The sequence below is a fragment of the Dipodomys spectabilis genome, unplaced genomic scaffold (assembly GCF_019054845.1).
Source record: "Dipodomys spectabilis isolate Male_0828 unplaced genomic scaffold, ASM1905484v1 ptg000136l, whole genome shotgun sequence".
NCBI classification, from domain to species: domain Eukaryota; kingdom Metazoa; phylum Chordata; class Mammalia; order Rodentia; family Heteromyidae; genus Dipodomys; species Dipodomys spectabilis.
The window spans coordinates 8,710,806-8,732,150 of NW_024870813.1; the positions used below are offsets into that span (position 1 = coordinate 8,710,806).

The following is a 21,345-nucleotide window of genomic DNA, read 5'->3' on the forward strand; positions in this document are numbered from 1 at the left end:
GACTCACAGTTTGAGAGGTGTCAATCTGTCATTGTAGGAAGGATATGGCAGAGGCAGAGCAGTTCACATTGTGGCAGCTGGGATTGAGAGAGAAAGGAATACAGAGCAAGGTTAGAGCTTAATAGAGGACATGCTTCTATGGACAGACTTTATCTGACTAGGACCCACTTCCTACAATAAATCATTTCATTCGGTCAGAGCCCTCATGTTCTAATTATCTCTTAAAATACCTCTCAGACCACCTCAGAAGTGGGCTTTACTTAATCTTCTAGGTGTTTCCTAATCAAGGTGACTATGAAGATGATCACACATAGAACAATGACTAACTCTCTAGCTCTCCTTATATCTTCAGAATGAGAAATCTGCGGTTTTATAAACTCTGCAGGTGATTCTGATGTGTACTCAGATTTTGGAGTCACTGAACCAGAGTACTGGGGAGGCAGGCAAGGAAGAAATCAAGGACACACAGGCTGCTGGCAGTCCTGGCCTATTTGAGGAGCCAATTTATGAACGAGCTAGCCAGACCTCCTAGTGGTAGTGTGAGTTGATGTGTCTACCACCAGAGCAAACCCCTCTAGGCCATTGTATTTGGCTAATTGACAAACGTGGGAGGGCTAAGGTTTAGTGGTGCAGAGGCATTGTTGCAGAGACTGTGGTCTGCTGAACAGAGGTGTAAAACAAAACACTAAGCACCAGATACAAGCAAGGGAAAGAAAGGAAAGGTCTGGATGACCCTCCCTACCTGGGTAATTGTATTTCCAAGAAGAGATTTGAAGCAATCAAGCATGTAACAAAGCAGGGTCTCATACCTGTGTTTGTTTCCACAGGCCCATCTGCTAAACATCCCGAGCTGGAATTGGAAAGAGGGTGATGATGCAATTTGCCTTGCAGAGCTCAAGCTGGGTTTCATAGCCCAGAGCTGCCTGGCTCAAGGCCTCTCCACGATGCTCGCCAACCTCTTCTCCATGAGGTCATTCATAAAGGTAACGTCCTGTCTTATTAGAACACATTAGCCCAGGATTCCATTTGTCCTGGGGTTGAGTAGAGCGCAGCTTAAACTCAAAACAGATAGACGGGCTTTAACTACTTTGGTTAAGGAGAAATTCCTTGTTAGGGGTTTGGGCATGAGGCCAGCTCTTTTCAAAATTATGTTTTTATTTTTATTTGGCACATCCACGGCCATTAAATGATTGTTCAAAGCACAATCCTCTCTCCTTTTTTTTTAGATAAACCACATGTTTATCTATCAACAAAGCCTCCGCTGTTAAAACAAAAATATGATTTATATACATTCCATATGGCACCAGAGTGCCTAAAGAAAAGAATTATCATTTTGCTCTTTTATATCAAGTGGCGGGTGGACCTCTCACTGTGTGGATAAATGCAGACCATGTGTTTGTGCTGAAGCCCAAACCCCAACAACATAATTCATTTATTTATTTCTGCACAATCAAGGAGGCCAGCAAGGCTGACATGCCATGGCTATTTAAATGGAGAACGAAACAATGAGGGGAGTCGTTTACCCCTTGAGGCCTAGCAGTCTGGATGCATTCATCTCCTTCTCAGAGCTGCCTGGACAGCCACTCTCCAGCCCTCAAAGTAGCCCCTGCCTGGCGGACCAACTCAGGCCCAGAGAGAATAGACACAATTGTGTCCTCACAGGCCAGAAGAATCTGATCAGGAGTAGGATCCAGAACTGTACTGAGGATTCAGCCTCTCCTGCTAAGAAGGCTTCTGGAGCGTGAAATGAAAGTCACTCCATTCCTTGTCCTTAGCTTGCTCTTAGCTTAGGCAAACTAAAACGCCAATATGGTCAACCCTGCCAACTTTGGGACTGTCTTATTTATTAGCACTGGTGGCAATTGACTCCAGATCTGGGTTTACGTCTTCCTTCCTGTTCTGGAAGCAGTAGTATTAGGAGTGGTCAAAGTGGGAAATTAATAAGCCAGCCGGGGAGGTCCCTGCAAAAAGGGTCAGAAAGTCTGAAATTAAAAGTTGGAGACTTCTAGCCTTTTGCCGTCATGGCTGCTACATCCACTGCCAGAAAGTGTCCTTGGTTGGCTAAAGAAGGATGAGAATGAGAGGGTCTGTGTGTGAGTATGCTCACTCTATGTCTCTTGAGTTGTGCTGTGAAGAGCAGGGGTTTGCTGGTCATTGCCGGTTGTACCCATGTCATTGGCGTATATTTAACCAGTAGTTAACACGGCGCTACAAAAAGGAACAACTTGGTTTGGAGCCCCTTCAGTCACTTTAGCATGACTCCTAGTAATCGATATTTTGATTTAAAACCTTTCTCTTCTCTGCTTATTATGTGCCCCAAGTCTTCAGCTTGACAGAACTCACGGCTCAACCCCATTTGGAAATAAGGACATTGCATTCCTTCACATGTCTTTTGAAATCCGTGCTGCCATTGTCCTGCCTGGATGCAAAATGGAAGCAGCAGGGAGGTCTGTGTGGCTTTGTTTAGAAACAGGCCTCAAAGCCAGATGTAGCCAGATGTAGAGTCCCAGAACTCTTCTCTTCCATGTAAGAATCCCAGACCCAGGATAAAGGGCTGTCACCAGAAGAACTCCTCTGGCTCCTTCCACCAAGCTCTGGCAGTTTTCTTCGGGTAGGGGACTGCGCTCAGGACCAGGCACCTGGTCTGAGTTGCCGGGCTCTGCTTCCTTGTGTTGATGTGACATGGGTCTTGGCAGAGCCCCATCACAGATGGGGCCACTTGACATGCGTATGTTTTGATTTTGTGGTGCCTTCATGGTAACTAGAGCTGCCTGTCAGGAAAATTAATAAAATGGATGTGATGCTGTTATTACCAGCAGGGAGAGCTTCGGCCCAACTTTCCCCAGGACCCTAATGGGCCTCACCTCTAAAGCCAAGGACATCCCCTCCCGCTCGGCTAATCCCATTGCCAAGTTCCTATTCAGGAAGAGCCTGTGGGAAAGGCGGGACCCCACCCTGGTATAACTGAAAACACATTTCCCTCCCAGGGTTATGTTACTGCAGTATTTTTTTTTTTTTTGTCTGGGGGCTGACTCCCCCGTGTTTGGGAGTAGCTGTCTGAATATTGCCATTTGACATTGAGACAGTGTCTGTGTTGCAATTCACAAAGGGGCATGACCTGCAAATAACAAGGCTCCCCTTCCTCTAGTTCTCATTTAGAGTAATAAGTACTACTTCCTTCATCCATTCCCATTCTGTCCTGTCCTCCTCTTGTACTTACTCTCCAGGCCCCTGGCACTTGTCTCTTTTAGGACATAGTAGTGAAGAGCACAATGTTCTCTTTGGAGTGTTTTACCTATTACATTTACATTTTACATAAACTTTTTTTTAGTGTATCGTGTATTACCTATTCTGGAGATCACAAAGGCCTGGCTTTCCTTTGTTTGGGGATGGGAGCAGGTGGAGAAAGAAATCTGTAAAAGAATTGTTGTTTACAGAAATTGCTTCCTTCCCCAATGACCCAGTATCCTCCCAGTGGAGAAATTATCTGTATTTCCTTGGAGACAGTCTATATGGATGGAGATGGAAGGGAGGAGCCTTGGCAGCCCTTAATCCTTTGGGAACATTTAGCATTTCTGGAAGCCAAAGGTCAAGTGTGAGCTCACCTTCTCCTTTGCCCTGAGCTTACAAGATCTCCTTCTTTGTTCTGCAGTATATATTATAGTCTACCACTGCTCAAAGAAAGAGAATCAAGACAAACTGTAGTATATCACAGGCAGAAGCATTGTGGGCAGCCAATGGGCCTGTATTGGGCATGGAACTGAAAGGGCATGACCAAAGGTAATAAGGTTGAACAAAAAAGAAAGGGAGCCCTGGAATATAGGAATTACAAAATAGACCTAGCGTGGCAGTACCCAGAAATACACCAGAGTATATATTTAATACCTCACCCGTGTCATTTGCAGAGATTAACCATAAGGACCTAAGGCATTGCCCTCTAAAACCTAGCTCTTGTTTTTACATGTTATTGCTGAATTGATGTAAACATGTAGGGATTTGATTTATATTTGTAACTCATTTCTTAAGGTGTTAGGAACTCTTCTCCCCCCCCTCTTTCTTTCTTTCTTTCTTTCTTTCTTTCTTTCTTTCTTTCTTTCTTTATTTCTTTCTTTCTTTCTTTCTTTCTTCCTTCCTTCCTTCCTTCCTTCCTTCCTCTCTCTCTCTCTCTCTCTCTCTGTCTGTCTCTCTCCCAGTATGTGTATGTGTGCTGGTGCTAGGGTCTGAGCTCAAGGCTTTCTCTCTCAAGGCTGATACTCTGCCACTTGAGCCACAGCTCCACTTCTGGCTTTTTGGTGGTCAATTGGATAGAAGATCCTCACAGATTTCCCTGCCTGGGCTGACTTTGAACCAGGATCCTCAGATCCAGCCTCTTAAATCGCTAGGATTACAAGCATGAGCTACCAATGCCCAGAAGGGTGATTAACTCTTACCATTGCTTTTCATTTCACATTGAAAATTCCAGTGTAGCCCATTTAAATAGTTCTCAGAATTGCTATCCATTTTAATTTTGCTAATCTCTCATGTCTTATACATACAAACACACTAACACATGTGCACATATTTGTGCACACCCTCAAATTTAGTATGCAGTCTACACTTACTTTTCTCTTAAATAAGACAGTTATGGAGAATGGAGAAAAAGTGTTCCATGTTTTTTTGTGTTTTTCCCCCCTGTTCAAGATTTGGACAGAGTGAAATGTTGCTTACCAATCACAGGCCTGGGTATCTGTCATTTTCTACTTCTGACTAAGGAAGCTCTATGGGAGTCTGGCTCTTGCCTTTCACATCATAGATTGACTGAAGTGTTCATGGCTGGGCCCACAAATGATTTGTTCATTATTTTGGTTACTGTTGTATGATAACCATTCAACAATACATAGTCCTTACACAAATGGTAGCTAAGGGAATCATTTCATTTCTTTTTTTCTTTTTCCTTTTAGCCAGAAATTCATTTTGCTTGCTAGGCTAGGCTTGAATTCTTAGGCCCAAGGAATCCTCCTCAGTTTCCCAAGTAGTTGAAAACATAAGCAATGTGCTACCATGCTTAGTTAAAGGAATCCTTTTAAATATCCTTAGTTTGAGTTGTATTCATGCATATATGCGTATTTGTACACGTACGTGTATAAAAACAACCTGCATTATAAGCCAAAAATATAAATCAAGAGCCTTTAATAATTTCCAAAATATACTGAATCCTATGTGCAAAGCCTTATATTTAACGATATACATATGTAGATAAATAAACATGTAAAGATATGTATATGTATAGATTAGATTATGTGTGTTTACATGTGTATGTGTACATATGTTCTATTGTGATTGCAGCCTGCATGAGGCTGCATGTAGCTTGCAGTTAGCCATTCAGAATGTTCAAATGCAAACAGACTGGTGCCAGATTTGTCCTCCAGTCTCCTAAGAGGAAATACATGATAAGAGGAATGCTTATCATTGTAGTGCAAATCTTATCCTTCTGGAACTGACTTTATGGAAACCATCAGCTCAATAGAGATAGTTCAATAGGCATCTACTGGATTTCAGACAGTGTACTCTTCACTCCAACATGTTGGAGCCACCAGGAAGCTTCAGGAAGCTTCTGTTCTGCCTGGGCTGTGCAGGCCCATGTGTGCACAGCTCTATCCTGTGGCTTTTGTTCATCTTTCTCTGCAAGAATAGAGGTCACTGCATGGTCACAGGTAATGAGATAGCTGAGTCTAGGCTGAGACAAGATAAGGACTAAATCAGGCTCAAGAGGTTGGTGGCTTAGGTCAATGTTCCTGGAAAACAGAGCCAATTGGATGTGCATGTGTGTGTATGTGGTGTGTGCGTGTGTGCGTGTGTCCATTAATGAAACACTGCATATACAACAGCAGTCCCATAGATTATATTGCCTACTATTGTTATAGTGATGTCATAGCCATCTTGGTTTGGATAAACATACACTATGATGTTCATACATGATGAAACTACCTAACAATGCATTTCACTCAAAGTATCCTTATGATTAAGTGATGTATGACTGTAAATGTGTATATCTACATCTATATCTATATTTAATAGCTGAGCAAGTATAAAGAATTGACTCATTTAGGATGGAGCTCGGTAAATTGGAGTTCCTAGAGAGCTGCTGGTTTAGTTTCAATCTGAGTCTCTTCTGTATAAGTCTCTCTGTAGTGTCTCATCTCACCCAAATTAAGTTTGTGCAATGTCTGAAAGCAGTCCGATTCCTGTAGACCTGGCTGGTCTACAGTTTGCAATTGAATGGTTTCCTCTGGCTGGGATGTTCTACCTTTTATGTAGCTGCTTGGCTTCCCTCTCTAGCTTCACTTTTCCCCAATGTCATGTTTCATGTTTTTTTTTAATTCACTTCTTACCTCTTTGCTCTGAGAGAATGGAAGCTTTGAGAAGCCAGTGCTACTTCACTGTAGCCCTTCTTGCCTTTGTGTGATAATAACTTCTCAGTGAGACTATCCTCTGAAACACTAGAATCACATTTTTAAACAGATAGAAAATGAACTTTTCACTGAAGGATCATATACAGACACAAAAACGTGCATTTGATAAATGTACAACTTGTTCAATATGCTTAAACTCAACACTTTTCCATGTATCCAAGACATAGATAGAGAAACAGCACATTACCCGGATGCCCCCTGCCAGTGGCCAGGTCTGCTTGTACATCCTCTTGGGAGAATGGATACTTTCACAGTACTGAGTTCTCCATTCTATGAAGATGGTATACCATTTATGATGGGAACCTTTATGATTCAATGACTTTCCTGTAAATGCAGAGACGTCCAGAAGAAAAGTAACTAAGCTTAGAAAGTTCTCTGGAGGGGGGGGATTGAGAGTGTCTCAGAGAGTTAGGTGTCCACTTCTCCATATATTCTCTAGGAAGCCTATAAATCTTCTTAAATTCCTGGGGCAATGAAGTTTCTTTGGGGGGAAAAAACATCAGATCACATTAGAAAAATTTGCATCTCTCTCCCCTCCATACTCCATGCTGACACATTCTTATCTGCTCTCCAGCTTCACTTTTCCCCGATGTCATGTTTTATGTTTGTTTTTTTTTAAATTCACTTCTTACTTCTTTGCTCTGAGAGAATGGAAGCTTTGAGAAGCCAGGGCTACTTCACTGTAGCCTAAGTGCCCGGACAGCAACAGATTCCAAGTAGTTGCTTAGTAAATATTAGTTGAACAGATGAGTGAATGAGTAGGCTTCCTCAGTTTGGCAGGCCAACATTACAGGCAGCTTGGGTAGGACTAACAAGGACTTACAAGTTGGTATGATCTAGGTTCTGGAAACTTCTTTGTTTGCTACCATATGTGGTTCCTGTTGCCAAACGAAAGAGCTTAGATTCATCTTGGAAACCTGACATACAAAGCTGTACAATCCCAGGTGAGGATTGTGGTGGAGGCAACATAGATTTGGTTATAAACCATTGTGAATGCCAGAAAATCCCATCCGTGTGTTGCTTAAGTTCACAGATCAAAATAAACAGCCACGAACTGCCATGAACTGAAATGAATTTGCTAAAACTTCAACACCCAATTTTAGTGAACACCATCACAGCATTCTCCTCCTTCCTACCTACATATCTGTAAATCAGAGGATTTGGTTGAAGATGCCTCCTCCTCTTCCTCTTCCTCTACCACTCTCTCTGCCCAAGATAAATGGAAAGTCCAGCAATTTCCACGAAAATGCCTTCAAATAAAGAGAGAGGTAATCCATGAGCTATTAACAAAGATTCTCTTTCCCCCATGGCCCTGGTAATTTCTAGAACATAGAATTAAAGAGCCCTCAGACCTTTACAAATTCTCAAGGCAAACATTATTAGCAAAGAAGAAGCTCCTATAGCATATTAGAAGATTGCCGGAAAATGCCAGTGGAACTTCTGAATATAATAAAAGAAGCTGAACCTCTCTCTTCCCCCATCTTTTTCCTTTCTCCCTCCCTCCTTCTCTCTAACACGATTAGAAAGTCATTTCATGTGTCTTATACATTTGGTCAGTCAAAGGCAAACGTACATGATTGATGGTGACAGGGAACACATTTAACTCGTTATTCTTTCTTTCGGAGCAAAATGATTTGTGTAAACTGTCTGTCTAGCATTAAAGGTAAAACAAACTTAGAAACCCCAAAATGTTATATTTTCATCTAATATTTTCCTTTTGGTTTTATAGCTGTAATCACATATGGATTCTTTTATTTGGTTCTTGGCATGAACCGAACAAAAGGAAAGACAGCACAGAAAGATTACGTAGCATACAGACCCCAGTGCCCAGTAAGGATGGATTCATGAAAGCCACGATTGTCAAGACTTAATGTGGCCTTTATCAGCTGGCAGATAGTGTTGCTCCTGTGAAATCAGGACTATCTTCTTGAGCAAGCCTGCTGTCAAATATCACACTGAGCTCTCTAAGAGGTTATGGGCTTTTAATTAACTGGGTGGATTCCAAACCAAGCAAACACCATTGATTTTATACAGTGGGTATTTTGTCAAGAATTTCACAATTATAAGAGTATCTTAGATTTGCATAGCTCTTCGCAGTTTACAAGATGCATGCTTTTTTTGTATGCTAGTATTAGGTCTTGAATTAGGGCCTGGGGACCATTGCTTAGCTTATTCCCTCAAGGCTGGCTGGCACTCTACCACTGAGTCACAGCTCCATTTCCAGCTTTATGGTGGCTAATTGGAGATAAGAGTCTCATAGACTTTTGTGCCTGGGTGAGCTTGGAACTGCTATTCTCAGGTGTCAGCCTCCTGAGTAGCTAGAATTATAGGTGTGAGCACCAGTACCAGCTAAGATGCACGTGTTGGTTTTTGTTTTTAATGAAATTAATTTTTATTTGCTCAGATATATGAGCATTTGATGGAATGTCATCTGGGAAATATGCCAGATGCAAAGTAGCTAGTGTCTTCAATCCTTTCTCAACTGTGGGTGGAGTAGGAGGAAACAGAATCCATGTCACTCACTTCTTTGGGAAGGCAGGAGAAATCAGAAAATGATGCACTCTGGCCACCCCTCTGGTCAGGCAGAACAGAACCACACCAGTACTCCATTGAACTTTTGGGTTCTTCGTATTCTCTGTTATTTCATATTACTTCCTCTGGAGAAAGGATTCAACTCTAAATGCTGCTTCATTTTTATTTTGTTTTTCTTGTTGATGTTTGCCAGTCTTGGGGCTTGAATTCAGGGCCTGAGTGCTGTTCCTAACCTTTATGTGCACAAGGATAGTGCTCTACCACTTATGCCACAGCACCACTTCCAGCTTTTTCTGAATAGTTTATTGGAGATAAGAGCCTTACAGACTTTCCTGCTTGGGCTGGCTTGGAACCATGATGCTCAGATCTTAGTCTCCTGAGCAGCTAGGATTATAGGCATGATCCACCAGCTCTCAGATACTGCTTGGTTTTGTATACAAATCAATAGTTCTAAGAATACGAACTTCTTTTCAATATTTGTAACCAAAATAATATTGCTACCAACCTTGGCCCAAACTGTATAATATGCAAGTAGAGATGGTGTTCAAAGGTAAGAAACAGTCTGATCACTTCCTCTGTGATGCCTTAATCAGAAAAAGATCCACACAGTTCTGTCTTTCTAGAACACATGATGGGAGGACCTATTGCTCAGCTCAGATGCTGCAATGGAGATGGAAGGGAATAGGTGACATATTTACTGAGGAACTGTAAGAAAAAGGAAATGCTTTGTTTTTACTACTTGAAGGAAGGAAAGAATGAGAATATAATATGGAAGCCTAGTATGGGAAAGTTAGTAAAGAAGTAAGACCAGAAGAGCTAAGCAGTGTTAAGGAAGGAAGAAAGAAACACTGTGTGTGTGTGTGTGTGTGTGTGTGTGTGTGTGTGTGTGTGTGTGTGTGTGTGTGTGTGTGTGTGTGTGTGTGTGTGTGTGTGTACAGGTACTGGGGCTTAAACTCAGGGACTTGCATGCTCTCTTAGTGTATCTGCTGAAGGCTAGAACCCTACCACTTGACACACAGCTCCATTTCCAGCTTTTTACTGGTTAATTGAAAATAAGAGTCTCATGGACTGTCTTGCCCAAGCTGTCTTTAAACTGGGGTATTTAGATCTCAGCCATCTATATAGCTAGGATTATAGGCTTGAGCTATTGGCACCTAGAAATACAATGTGTAAATATTTTCTTCTAGTCTGCAAATTATCTTTTCGTCTTTTAAACTTTTCCTGGAGAAAAGTTTTTGGAATTCCTCTAGAAATGTTAAAGGTAGAGTTAGCATATGATTCAGCATTTTCATTCCTTAAGTATCGACTCTGAAGAAATAAAATAATTTGAATTAGTTTCCTATGGCTTCTATAATATATTACCTCAAACCTAGGTACTTTTTCTTTTTTTTTTTTTTGAAGGCCAGAAGTCTTCAGATCAGTTTAACCAGATGAAAGTCAAACTATTAGCAGTGATCATTATTTCTGGGGGCTCCAGATGAGAATCTGGATTCTTGTATTTTCTAATTGCTGTGGACTACTTACTTTCTTTGTGTATGACCTGTCATATCACTCCAGAGTTTTGCTTCCTCTGTCGTCTTTTTTCTCTTCTTTTTACAAGTCTCCTTGGCTCTGGATTCTTCCTGTGAGGGCGTTTGAGATTTTACTTGAGGTCCATTGGATCATTCAGGATAATCTGCCTACCTCAATCCTGAATGCAGTATTCCTTTTTGCCATGTGAAATACTAATACTCACAGCTTTTAGGAATTGAGGTGTGGTCCTGTTGGGGCCATTATCCAGATCAACTTGGAGTATAATCCATCCTGAGAAAACTTCCCATCTACCTGTGGATCTCTGTAGGAAAAATCAAGTACAGTCACGGACTACCTAAGAACAAACTCCATGTATAAGATTATAATGGAATTAAAATCCTAGCACCTGGTGACATTATAGCTGAACCTATTGCTCATGTGATGTTTGTATAAACAAACTGACTATGCTGTTATTTGTTTAAAAGTGCAGCACATAATTATGTACAGTACAGAATACTTCACCCTTTACTATTGACTTTTACTATTCTTCATTCTGTTGTTACCTTAAGAGTTAACTTTGGCTGGGCACTGGTGGCTCACACTTGCAATCCTAACTATACAAAGAAGCTAAGATCTGAGGCTCACTGTTCAACACCAGCATGGGCAACCAAAAAGCCAGAAGTGAAAGTGCCCAAGTGGTAGAGTATGAGCCTCAAACAGAAAAAGCTAAGGGACAACACTGAATCCCTGAGTTCAAGCCCAGTATTGGTGCATGTGCGTGCACGTACACACACACACACACACACACACGTTAACCTTTACTTATGAAATTGTTTTTGCTGTAAAATAGTATAGCATGTTATATCTGCAGCAACCTCTCAGTTCTCATCTCCACTTCAACTCTTGGTCTCATCAAGAGGTTGTATCTAGTGACTGACCTGTGCTCTGTAGGTCTGTGCAATGCACTCAGTGCATCACCTAATGATGTCTCTTCCAAAATGTATCCCAGTAGAGAAGTGATGCACAGGATGGAGGATGGCCAAGGAAGACAGCTTTAGATATTCCCATCCCACCAGGGAGAAAATGGAAGGAAGACACAGGTACCACCCTCAGGCAATTTCAAAATTCAATCAGACTTAATTTTCAAGGTCTGGAAATAATCCTCTGTGGATTAAAATTGGCATTAAGTAGTATGATCCCTCCAAATGCATTCTTTTTCAAAATTGCGGTGTCTATTCTCAAGTCTTTCATTTTTCCATGTAAATGTTGGAGTCAGTTTATCAGTATCTACAAAATTCCTGCTGCTATTTTGATTGGAATTGTGTTAAACCTGTAGGCTCACTTAGTGGAGCATTGTCATTTTCATTTTATTCAATCTTTCTATCCATGCATGTGGCTTTCCCAGTTGCTTACATTACGCAAGACATTAGATGAAAGCGTTTTGTAGTTTTCAAGATAAAAAAATCGGTACATGTTGGTTAGATTAATAATTCAACCTTGCAGTTTTGGGAGCTGTCGAAAAAAGGCACCATAAAATTTGTTTTGCAATTGCTTATTGGTGGTATGTAAACAGATGAATTCTGCAACCATAGGGCACTAGGTAGTACTTCTTGAAGAGTAAAATGGGGCTGGTAATAAAGCCCAATGGTAGAGCACTTGCCTAGCATGCAAGATGCCCCGGCCTAACATATGGGAGACCCTGAGTTCCTCAGTGCCACCAAAGTAAAGAAAAGATGCGTGAGATTAGACATCATGGTGTCATTCTCAGTCTTAAAGGAAAAGTTCAGCCTTCTGTTAAGCATAGTATCAGCTTTAGATACTTTGGGAATTGCAATTCTTTTTTAGTTCTAGTTTTGTAGGTGGTGTGTGTATTTTTTTGAAAGCCAGAAATAGAGCCTCAGTTTTGCTTGCCCTGTCTTAATTGATGCCTGTTTTTCTTCTTTAGATTGTAATATCACAGATTATATTGACCAAAGTTAGAGCTATGGAACTAGACACTGAGCATACCTGAATTAAACCCCAGTTGGCCAGTGTGATTTTTATAAAATATATTGGTGGATTTAATTTGCTAATGGTCCTATGAAGTTTTTGTAATTAGTGCATGTTTGTATGGGGGAATGTTGGTTGGCATATTTCTATTCTTTTATTTTGTGGTTTTAGGATTTGAATTTAAGACCTTGTACTTGCTAAGGCACGTGCTCTACCACTTGAACCAGACCGCCAGTTCCAGCTTTTGGTTGATTAATTGGAGATGAGAGTCTCATGGATTCTTCCACCCAGGATGACTTTGAACTTAGCAGTCTTCAGATCTCAATCTCCTGAATAACCAGGGTTATAGGCATGAGCTACAGCTGCCCAGTCCATTATTGTCTTTTTGGTGCCATGGGGTCTGTAGTGATAACTCCTCTTTCATTCATGATTTTGTTTTCTCTCTCTCTCTTCTTTTCCCTTCTCACCCCACCCCACTCTCTGTCTTCAGTTGTGGAGCTTGAATTTAGGGACTGGGCACTATCTCTGAGCTTTTTCACTCAAGATTAGTGCTCTACCACTTTGAACCATAATGCCACTTCTGGTTTTCTGGTGGTTAACTGGAAATAAGTGTCTCATGGACTTTCTGGCCCAGGCTGGCTTCCAACTGTGATCTTCAGTTTTCAGCCTCCTGAGTACCAAGGATTACAACTATGAGCCACTTGTACCCGGCTTTTTCTTTCTTTTTATTTGTCACTTTATTCGCTGTAAATGCTGCTGCTCTGTTCAACAAATCATTGTTTGTTTCCTTATTTCCTTTGATTTTTTTCCTTCTTCTTCCTTTTTGTTCATTTTTCTTTTCTAGCTTCTTCAAATTAAATGACAGATTTGAGTCTCCTCATTCTCAATGTAGGTATTTAATGCTGTAAATTTCTTTTCTGTCTTATCTACATCCTGAAACTTTAATTAATTGTGTATTTTCAATTGTTTCTCAGTTAAAATATATCTTTTTAATTCTTTTTTTAAATAAGTTTTTTATTGTGATTATAATGTACAGAGGGGTTACAGTTACATGAGCAAGGTAATAAGTACATTTCTTATCAAGCATTGTTGCCTCCTCCTTTATTTTTCTCCTACCATCCCTTCCCTCCCACCTTCTCAACTATTACCCCATCCCACCCAGCCTAAATTGTAAAGTTCGGTTTTCAACATAGCGTCTTGTACATCTCATTGCTGCAATGGGTCAACCTGTATCCCTATTTAAACAATTTGTTTTTTCCCTTCCCCTCCCCAAATTAAACCAACATCAAATACAGTGAAAACAGGGGTTATACCATGGGGGAGGGACATACAAAGCAACAAAAAAAATCACATGGTACCTTATACATAAGTTGGAAACAATAGCAAGAAAGACAAAACCACTTGTGTCCCTAACTTGGGGTTCATTTGTCTTAACATAATCTTATCTGACCTTTTCTGCTTGTCCCAGACATATATATACCAGTTATTGCAAATAAGGGAAGACATGGGACCTGTTTCTTGAATCAATTAAAATATTTTCTAATTGTACTTAAGATTTCTTTGATACATGGATTGCTTAGAAGTATGTTGCTTAATTCCCAAGTATTTGCATATATTTGCATTATTGATTCCCATATGGTTAAATAAAAGTATGTTTTGTCTAATTTCAATTCTTTTTTTTAAAGACATAGTTTTTGAGGTTGAGTTTCAAGTCTGGTTCCTTTCAAGTTATTCTCTTTATCTTTGTTTCCTGTTGTCTGATTACCATATATCTGGGCATTATTCCTTTGGTGTTTTCTTCTTGGGATTCTCTGGGATTCTTGAAACTCTGGGTTGCTCTTTTGGTGAAATATTGGAAGTTTTCACTCATTATTCCTTCAATTATTTTTCTGTACCATTATCTTTCTGTTTTCCTGGGATTCCTGTGACCCAGATGGTGGATCTTTTTCTAAGGTTTCACAACTCAAAGGCTTTGTCCTAAAATATTTGCTCTGTCTATTGTTAAAATTGTACAATATATAACGAATGCCCTGTATTTAAATTAGTTCACTCATCTATCATTGTCATTCTGCTGGTAAGCCCATCCAGTGAATGTTTTAGTCACCTGATTGTTCAGTTCTACAATTTCCATTTGATTTTTCTTTTTGTTTTGTTTCTTTACTAAAGACACTTGCCTTTTAATTCTTTGCCAAAGTGTTCTTCTTTAGTTGTTGAGACGTTTTCAGGACAGCTGCATTAAAATCCTTGTCAGATAACTCCCACATCTGTGTGACTAGTACTTGGCATCTGCTAATTGTGTTTTCTCATGCAAGTTGAGATTTTCCTGGTGCTTCTTCTTCTTTATTGTATCCTGGAGATCTTCATTCTTTTATCATGAAACTTTGAGTATTGTTTAAATCTTACGAGATGGTTGATCGTTTTATTTTAGGTTGTAATTGACCTGATTGATTTTAGGCCACATATTCTTCACCAGACTTTTGTGGGTATGATTCCAATGTCATTTGAGTTTTCAAGGCATTAACAATGCCATCTGTATCTGTCCTACATCACAGCAGCCTGAATCATGGTCTCACACTAGCACTCAAAGTCTACGCATGCTATCTAAAACCGGTCTGACCCACAAACAACTGAGGGTGAGCTCCGGAGTCCATACACAGTGCTAAGAGTCTATTTTTCCCAAGACTTCTTTTATTGATCTCCCAGGAATTTCAGGTTCCAAACATTCTTTCTTTTGTGATTCTCTGACGGGGAAATGTCATGGGCACATAATATAGATACAGATACAGATACAGATATAGATCCTGCTTTGTTGTACTCTTTCTGTGACTGGGTGTGCATTTGGGATCACCTTGTGGAAGAGCAGAGAGAAACAAAGGCAGTGAGAACTGGGGGCTTATCCTCACTGCCTGGGACCTCCTTTCATCTCTGCGTTTTCATTGTGACTACTGATGCCCCCACCCTTAGATGGGAAGAGGTGTGAGACACAAGGGAAGAGAAGAGTTAGAGAGAAAGAAAAGCAAAAGACTGACCGACAACCTCTCTTTTCTATACTCTGAATCAGAACGGGGACTTCTTCTCAATTATTCACTATCTATATTCTGGGGACCACTCCCAGTTTTGAGGTCAGATCAAAGGATAACAGAGGAAAATAGTCAGGTATACCTTGTGAGTCTGTTGGCACTTTCAGTATGGTTCTTCTTCCTTAATTTCCCTACTATTGTTTTCAGAGACTTCAACTAGCTTCAGCAAGGGCGCCACCCAGGTTTAATGGTTGTGTTTAGTGGGAGTGACTGGATGAACTGTTCCTACTTTATCCTATCCAGAACTGGAAAGCCAGATGTTCTTTAGAAGCTGTATTCTGTATTTGTCCTCAATTTCAAACTCCTTTAGCTGATTAAGAGGGGCTTTGGGATCCCAAAGCTGCTGAAGTCAATTTAAATACCCATGTTCCATCTTGGAAAATAACATCCTATAGAACCTTTTAATTAAGTATTCCCCCTCTCCTCCCTCTCTCTCTGTGTTTCTCTCTGTGTGTTCTCTCTCTCTCTCTCTCTCTCTCTCTCTCTCTCTCTCTCTCTCTCTCTCTCTCTCTCTCTCTCTCTCTCTCTTTCTGTTACCATTAACTGCCACATACATTTCATGGTAACAAAGTGATGCAATCCTGATGGCTAACTATGTTTCAAGTTCAGAGAAATACAGACTGGAGGTCTGTAGGCCATATGCATCAGGGGATGAGACAGTGGAATTAGTGGACATATATGAATGTGAAATTCTACTTTCTCTTTTTAAAAATACCCTATCTGTAGTTAGGGCATCTCTGCACTGTTGAAGTACCATGTACCTCCCTACTTATTGGTCTGGGTGGGCTTCATGTTTTTTGTCTGGCTGTAGAAATCTAAGCTTGTCTCTAGCCTCTATATGTATGAAACATTGACTGGACTGTTTTCTTCTTTTTCTAGATTGTGACAAAATACCACTTTTAAAGGAGTTTTCATTGCTTTCTTGTTTTGGTTACTGTTTGGCAATGAGGAGGTGATTTTCTTCAGTGGATGAGCATTTTTCCTTCTCTTTGAGTAGACTAATGAGGAAAACCTCAGAGAGAGATGACTATTTGGTGCCCCTTTCAGAATGGGATTAGGGATCCTGGTCTAATCACAATTAGCTTCAATTATTCACAGAGGATCTCAGTTGGTGCTTCCCTATCCGTATCTACTGGTGATCACAAGTCCATTTCCAGAGCCCTCTCACTCCCATTCACCTGGACATTTGTCAGGAGGATGCGGAAGATTTTAAGAACATGACTGAGGATATGATGTCCCATAAGACTTGAGCAGGTCACTCTACCTTTGTGAGATTACCTGTTGTGAATTAAAAAAAAAAACTTAAGGGATAACAATATGCAAAACTCCCTAGCCGTTGGTCTATACATTCTTGCATTCTTCCTTCTTAGGAGTGGGTAGTCTGTACTGTGTGGGTCTGTGCTTATGTTTGGGTTAGAGCTAAGTCATTGATGAGAGAAGATAACAGAATAAGACTGATACCAAATTCTCCATTAGAGTGGCATAAAGGCATCCTCACATACATTGCTTACAATTTTGTGTCACTAACGTTTTTGTAGGTGACTGATATTGGGTCCTTAGACTTCTTAGTGATAAGATATTGAATCAGCAACATTTCTTGACTGCATACATTTTTTTTCTTTCCAGGACAGCAGAATTGTTCATCAGCTTAAATGACACAGGTTCCCCCAATCTCCCCAGCCTTTCTGTCAATCTCCAACTTGCTCAAAGGTAGATAATTTTATCTGCACATATAGGTGAGAATTAGGTGCATCTGCCTAGCTTTTCCTCAGGCCTTTTATACCAGTGGAGCTTGCTGACGATTCTTTCTCCTGTATTAATGAAATCCCACCCAGCAAGTGAGACTGTTCAAGACAGAGAGCCCTGCAGTAGAGTGGCTGGGAGGAGAACAGCTGCCTTGGAATGAGTCACCTGCAGAGGATTCAGAGAGGGTAGCAGCCTCCCAGGTCCTGTCCAGTGATTGAAATGTATTATCGACTTGAAACTTGTTCACAAGTCAGGTGAGCCTAGGGCCAGAGAGGCCGTGCCTGCCAAACAGGTTCATCACAGGTCACCCATATATCTTATGAAATACCTTCTGTGAGATGAGGGCTCATTTAACGGTTTTCTGGGCCTACTGACCTATAATGCGCGCTAAAACCTTTCCAGAACTGCAGTGAGATGGAGAAAAACGTGTTTCTCAGATCTCTTCTCAAAAGGCCTGAAGTTTGTGGCTAGATAGAATACTTTTGTCAGTTAATTGGGGTGGGAGAGATAAGTCCCTTTTCTTCCAAGGCATACTCAAAGTAAAGTCTTGCTTTTGAAAAATTCTTGGGCTTGCTTGCCTTAAAGCTTGTCTTTAGCTGAGAGGAGAATGCACACTGAACCAGGATTGAATTACCAGGGCAATTACCAGGTTAGGGGTTCTGACTAGGAGATGTCTAACTTGGGAATTGTTCCTCTTTCTTATCGTCCTAGTGATTATTTATTTTCTCTTTGAAATACAAATTGAGTAGGTTGGTGTTTTGTTGTGTTGTGGGGTTGTTTTTTTTTTTGAAACACTGTCATGGACAAGTAGTAATTTATTAGTATGCCTATTGTGTGGACCATAAATATTCCAAACATCAGTTCAAAATTAGCCTGGGAGATGAAGCTGTAAATAGGGAGCCAAGGTGATTTGATAAGAAAAAGATGAAAGATGAGAGTTTAGGGAGAACCACTAGAGGAGGTAGGCTAGCATCGTATCTAGAACCTGCAGGAGCTGGTTAGCTCTGGCCACCAGGACCTCCTTCCCAACTCTTTTCAGAAGGCTAGATTGGGCTATCCTGTGTCGGGGCGGGTGGGGAGGGGTGCACATCATATTTGGGGAAACTATCAAGTCTTTCAAATGCTTAGCTCTTCTCTCATTATTGTTTTGACTCAGAATTAACTTACTAGTCTTTAGGAAAGTCCACAGAGGGTAGGAAAGACTTCTATAGAATATTTGTTGCCCTTTTGGGAGCAAACTTCTTAGGGTTTTTCCTCCAGATGACAATCAGGGATGCTTCAGCTTCTTTGCACAATAGGAAGCCATGAATCAGAGGCCCACCATCCAACTGGTTCATGTTCTTCTGTTTGGCAGTAGAGATACCTTCATTATAATCAAAACTATCATCCTTTCTTATGCTGATATTTACACTGAGAGCAGACTGTCAGCAGATTAAGCATTACCTACAAAGTGCACACTGACTAAATGTTATATTTTTGTATGATTATATTACATGCACCTATACAAATATGGCCTTTCCCAGGCTGTGTACTTCTGTATATCTGTTATCTTATTCCAACTACCTTCTTAGAGGTAGGTATTATTATTGAAGGTGAAAGGCTTAATGCTTACAGAAATTGGCTCAGAAAATACATGATGAAGCTAGGATTTGAACCCTGAGCACACCGCCTGTGCTTAGGATTTTCTCTATTTGCTAGTACATGCAGTGAGTATTCAGGATCATACTGTCGGTTCTCCTCCCCCACTACACTATTCTCCAAGCCCAGCAAAATACCTTACCAATTTTTAGACTGCCTACTTCCAATCTCTGGACCAAATGTCTTTTTGATGAGACCTAAAATCCACTCTAGCAAGCCACCGAAGGCGAATTTCTGAAGTCATTTCTAACTTCCTGTGAAAATATTCTGTAACTGGCAAGAGATTGTTCAGATAACAATGAATACACAATAAACCTGGTGCCTCTGCCTTTGATACCTGGCTCACAAATAACCCATTTGGCTTCCCAATCACTCTGATACCTAAAGCTAGCAGAATTTATGCTGGAGGCTGGAATGACTCTGTTCAGCCAGAAAGCAAAAGTTTATGACCAAACCCTTTGCTCTGAAATGAAATCTAGTCTCTTTGGCTCGACTTTATTAGGCCATATTGTACAGCAATAGAAGACATAAGTACCTGGAATCTGCTGTCACTGAAACAGGACTGGGTTGGCGAGCAATGGTATCCTCACTCTCAATAAGGTTTCCTAAACTGGAAAGTTGAATAGAAATTATGGGTGCAAATCAGGGCTATTTTCTCAAACTTTATTTCTAATTGAATTAAGTATAAGCATGCTCTATTGCTATTGTATCTACATAGCACACATTCAAATGGAGATGGAGCTATTATTGGGGTCACGGGGTCAATAGCTAGAGACTGAATAGATAAACGGACCCTTGAAATCTTGTTTAGACCAATTACCACAACAATCCAAAACTAGGATACCCATCTTGTATCTAATTATCTGCAAGCTTTCTCTGTAAATGGCTCCGGTATTTGGTGGTATTACAGGAAAAAAAAAAAAGAATTTTAATCTTTATCTCAAATCCTTTAGGCTGCAGTGGATTTTCCCCCAATCCCTGGTCCTCAGAAACTAAATGGGAAATAGTTTCCCGTCCCTCACTGTTTGTGGCCATAGCTCCAAGTGGGGTCCATATATGGGCAGCTTTAGCATCATCTAGGAATGTGTTAGAAGACTTCAGACTTCACTCCTACATTATGGCATCAGGACTACATTCTTCTGAGTCTACTTGGGTTAGGTACATGTACATCAAAGTTTGGAGAGTACTAGACTCAGAAGACTTTCAAGTAAAACCTCAGACACATCGACTATAAGGTATGATGGCTTGTTAACCTAGTTAACCAAATAATCTAAAATACTGAACATTCCCCCGAAGTCATAGATAATTCTCTATTTTTTGTATATTATCAGAAAGCAAGCTCATATGGGCACTGGCTCACACCTATAATTCTAACTACTCAGAAAGCTGAGATCAGACAATGAAGGTCTGAAGCTAGGCTTGGCTGTAAAGCCTGTGAGATTCATAACTCCATTTAAGCACTCAAACGCCATAAGTGGAATTGTGGCTCAAATGGTAAAGCACTAGCCTTGAGCAAAAAAAAGATCAGGGACAGTGCCCAGGTCCTGACTTCAAACCTCAGGATTAACACTGAGAGCAGGGCGATGGGGAGAGAGACAACTTCATAATTTCGATGCCAATTTAAATATTTCTTTCTCACTCCTTTCCTCTCCTCTGAGTTAAAAAAACAACAACTTCACAGTTGTTCTTGGCATTCGTTTTAGAATTTAGGAGTAATGAAATTGCTAAATATAGCCTTCTGTGTTCTCAGACGATTTGCTTTTGAATTGTTGTTTGACTTGATGTTGGAATCCAAACACTGAAGACCAGGAGAAGATGAAGAGGAAATTAGTCATCTGGGGAGGAGAGCGTCACCGAGGCTGGGGAAAAGGGACAAGGGAGGATTTTTTTTTTCAAATTGATTTTAAGAAATGTTTATTGATTGCTTACAGTCCAAGCTCTAAGAAGCAGAGAAACCAGATAAAATACCATCACTACAATAAAACAAAGGGTGCAGACACATGAATATTTTGAAAACTACCCCAGGGATTTTCTGACAAAGGAATGCTTTTTGTAATGTGAGAATACAAAGAAGGAGCATCTATATTGACCTGAGGTGCTGGGGAATGGGAACTATAACAAGGAAGACCTCTGCAAAAAGTCTTCAAGCATTATGAAATGCATCCTACAGATTTTGAGAAGCACCTCTGGCCTATACTGGTCAGTAATCAGAAGATTTTATTCCAAGTTTATTTCAATAAAGAGCAAAATTTTTCTAAGAATCGTTATTTTGGATGAATCATCCAGTGGATGAATTTAAGAGTGAAGATAAGGGGAAAAGTCAGAAATGAATGTTGTGGAGGAGAATTAAATGAGAAACAAGGCAAATGTCACAGATGACATGGTAGACATGGGGC

General features: G+C 40.5%; 1 protein-coding gene across 5 annotated transcripts in view; it reads left to right on the forward strand.

The window, feature by feature from the left end:
* Positions 1–21,345, forward strand: part of Kcnma1 (potassium calcium-activated channel subfamily M alpha 1) — a 699,649-nt gene that overhangs the window by 512,288 nt on the left and 166,016 nt on the right. For all 5 annotated transcript variants that reach the window (XM_042690241.1, XM_042690238.1, XM_042690240.1 and 2 more), the window contains exon 14: positions 828–983. In XM_042690241.1, the coding sequence (XP_042546175.1) occupies positions 828–983 (156 nt within the window). The remainder of the gene's footprint in view (positions 1–827; positions 984–21,345) is intronic.